Source organism: Apium graveolens, chromosome 2, assembly GCF_009905375.1.
Source record: "Apium graveolens cultivar Ventura chromosome 2, ASM990537v1, whole genome shotgun sequence".
In the NCBI taxonomy this organism is placed as follows: Eukaryota; Viridiplantae; Streptophyta; class Magnoliopsida; order Apiales; family Apiaceae; genus Apium; species Apium graveolens.
The window spans coordinates 107,770,350-107,773,904 of record NC_133648.1 but is presented as its reverse complement, the minus strand read 5'-3'; the positions used below and the strand labels follow the sequence as shown (position 1 = coordinate 107,773,904).

Genomic DNA, 3,555 nt, shown 5'->3' with positions numbered 1-3,555 from the left:
TAAACAAGCCAGTTGTTCACGAGATGTTCGCTCTTTCAGACTAGTCAGAAACCTAGCTGCAACCATCACTTCTGGTATAACCGAGTTCTTCACGTGTGTCTAGATCCTTAAGGTGTCATTATCTTACCAAATATTCTTGCAAACAAAAGATTTATTGTAAGCTTGATTAGATTCAGATATTACATAATTAGTTGTCTTTCTTTGCCTCTGTTTTTTATGTAATAAACAGATAACACTTGACAATTAACGGGAAACGATGATATGGCGAAGACAGCTAAAATATTACACATGATAGCAGGGTTTAATGATGTCAAAGAGACATCTAAGACCCGCGACAGCGATCTTAGTATGGGTGCTTTTAATCCTGGAGTTCAACAAGTTGCCCAGGTAACTGCTCTTGGGGGGTTTGATTGCTGCTACAGGAGATGGGTACTCTAAAACCTGGACTTGATCAAGTTTCACAGCTAACTGCTTTAAGGGGTTTTGTTACTGCTATAGGAGATGTCCCCATGGTAGTTTATGTTTTCTCAAACTTAATAAGGTAGCCAGAACTGGCGTCATGCTTATAGAGGGGTCTATCCTAGTACTTTATACATATATTTAGTTTAGACAATGCATGGTTCCCTGTACACAATTCTGGCAATCCCTCAAATAATCACCCTAAAGCCTTTGTTCAATGACTTCAGAATTCTAATTCCTTCATAGAGTAGATCATATGCTACTAGGATAATTTCAACACATGTTACTTCACATTGTTACCTATAAATATAATAGATTAATCATCAACAAAATGAAACATGCATTGTTAGATATGTGCACCTAGAGGCAACACAAAGGTCAAGTAATCAAACATCATAGTAAGTTCATAACTACTCGTGCAGTAGTATTGGTCAATGAAATTAACATTAAAAAGCAGCTTAATTTAGCATTCAATATAGAATTAGAAAAGGTTAATTTAGCATTCAAAATAGAATTCGAAATATCCAGAAATGAAAATTTAAACAGGCATAATTGAAATACAAATTCTCTAAAACCTCCCTCTTCCCCTAAAACCTCCGCCACCACGACTACCGCCTCGGAAGCCACCTCCTCGCACACCTCTTGGGGCACCCCTTCCCCGAAAACCACCACCTCCACCACGATTAAATCCACGTCCACAACCTCTTCCTCCTCCACAACCTCCACCTCTACCACCAGCTGATGCTTGTCCCCTGAAAATAGTATCACGAACAAAATGAGGAAATAATTAGATTATATCAAAACAAACACAATTAAAGTCTTGAACCAAACAATTATGCGGAACCAAAATTCCAGAACAACTTGAAGAATGGAGAAGCTCAAATAAACTACAAATATTTCTCTATTACATATCACAGTGCTTTCTCTTACAGAATAATGATCTTTAATCTCAATCATATGAAAACAATGTAAAAACACAACCTATCATAACACTGCATATAATGGATTTATTTTTCCACTATAGAATTCATTTGTTGTTATGTTACAACAATGACATAAATAAAGTTTTAGTTTACAATTTTAGGGAAACTAGCAAATATTAGAATATTAGAATAAGCAGTGTTATCTGATCAATACACAGATATACTGTTGCACTTTTGACAAAGAGATCAGAGGATTACTACCTACTTCTCTTGGAAAGTAATGGTTCCAAACGGACTGCATTTATATTTTGTAAACTGACCTTTTATAAATGGTTAAAAGGAAACTTAATACCATAAGGAACCTATACGATTCCTCCAACAATTTTAAAGAAAAACAGTGTAATGTGTTCATCTTCAATATAAATTGCCACGGATTGATCTTCATGAAGCATACTATATACATTAAATTTATTACATCATATCAAGTGTATTACAACTATTCAAAGCATCAACAAAAAGCACATCTTTAAGACCAACGCATAGCATATACGAAACTTACTTTGGCTGTGGAAGAAATCTAGACAACGGAAGAAGCTTATATGGATCGATGTAAAACTTGTCTCCAGCTGAGTAAGAAGCCGCTATAATTCCTTCCGTCATTTTAATGGAGAAAAACTACAAATATTATATAATTAGAACCAAATTAAACTACAAAAGCATACTAATTAATATTAAACATAGTGGCAGCAAGAAAAAATATACAAAGAACGGACTAATGACTCACTGATTCGTTAATTGGACCAAAAATTTCATCGACTTTCCCAATCTGAGTCTTGTTCTGAAGATAAATGGGAGCATTAAAGTAAGGTATCTTCTCGTTAGTTAGCTTTGTAACAGCATCGCCTTCGCAAGCGTGAATGAAGGACGCAACCTCTACATTCACCACAATCAATCCATCAGCAAATGCATATAATTACACATATTTATATACATAAACATTCAATAGAGATAACAAATTAAAATAAGAAAAATGAGAATGCATCTACAGATACAAAGATAGAGAGAGAGAGAGAGAGAGAGGGAGGGAGGGAGGGATGGAGAGAGAGGGGAAGGAGAAGAGAGGGAGAGAGAGGGGGGGAGAGAGAGAGAAACAACTGACCAACAACTTCAGCAGGAGGGCCTTCATCCTGATAACCACGACCACCGCCGCCGAAGCCACGACCGCCGCCTCCGAAGCCACGACCGCCGTCTCTTCCGCCTCTAAAGTCGTCGCCTCTTGGTGGTCGCATTGTTTGAGAGAGAGAATTAAGAAAAAATGTAATTTTGAAGGGGCGGAGTGGAGTGAAAGTGATAATTGAGAATTAGGGTTTTTCAGCTATTTAGGGTTTAAGCATGTTTGTGGCCCTTTTTTGTAAATTTACACAAATATCCTTCCTTCCTACTTTCCTTTATTTTTTGGTTTATTTCATGGCTTGGGCTTGGGGAAACCCAAAGTTATTGGATTAAAGTATCAAATCTATAAAACTTGGGTTAGGAAAATGTGTTTCAGAAGTACTTTAAGATCACTTTAGAATTTATTTTGTAAACTGTTATCAATATATTCCTAAACTTTACTATCAAAGCAAAAAGAAAATTACACTAAATACCCTCCCATCCAAAAAAAAATTATACTACTTTATGCCTATTTTGGTAAATATACTTTCAGCTATGGATAGTCCAACTTTAAATGGGTAAACCAGCTCTTCTATTTTTACACTTTTTGGGTTAAAAGATAGATAATCCGGTTTCATGGATAAAACCCATGTCTATTAATGTAAAATCATATTAAATATTGTGTAATAACAAGATCATGCCTAAGATTACTCCTCAATTTAAGGAACATTCAAATTCAAAAACACTAATGCTTCAATCAAGTGTAAACATATAATTCAAATTCAAATGTATTCTTTCTTCATATCAATTAACAGTACATCAGTATACCCATTTTTAAATTTTATAACTACCCACACCTCCATGATAGCAGACATCATGTATTTTTTTTGAATTTGAATTTATTATTTCTCAATTTTGATCCTCTTCTTCAATACGGAATCAATGCACATCGGTTATCCTCACAAACATTGAATACATCACATCTTTCCTCATGTACGTATCCTATTTTTATCCCGATTTT

At 35.2% G+C, this 3,555-nt stretch overlaps 1 protein-coding gene across 1 annotated transcript; it reads right to left on the bottom strand.

The window, feature by feature from the left end:
* Window positions 1-1,010: 1,010 nt before the first annotated feature.
* LOC141706048 (putative H/ACA ribonucleoprotein complex subunit 1-like protein 1) lies at window positions 1,011-2,671 on the bottom strand. The gene is made up of 4 exons (XM_074508883.1): window positions 2,542-2,671; window positions 2,167-2,315; window positions 1,942-2,057; window positions 1,011-1,211 (listed from the first exon to the last, which is right to left on the bottom strand). Exons 1-4 carry the CDS (start codon window positions 2,669-2,671, stop codon window positions 1,028-1,030), a joined length of 579 nt encoding a protein of 192 aa, XP_074364984.1. The 3' UTR covers window positions 1,011-1,027.
* Window positions 2,672-3,555: the final 884 nt, after the last annotated feature.

What these genes read in the sequence shown, in the direction of transcription:
- LOC141706048 (XM_074508883.1), bottom strand. Translation starts at nt 2,671, where the DNA reads ATGCGACCACCAAGAGGCGACGACTTTAGAGGCGGAAGAGACGGCGGT. An exon ending in CCCTCCTGCTGAAGTTGTTG is followed by an intron (nt 2,316 to 2,541) that starts GTCAGTTGTTTC and finishes TGGTGAATGTAG; the next exon opens with AGGTTGCGTCCTTCATTCAC. An exon ending in AGATTTCTTCCACAGCCAAA is followed by an intron (nt 1,212 to 1,941) that starts GTAAGTTTCGTA and finishes TACTATTTTCAG; the next exon opens with GGGACAAGCATCAGCTGGTG.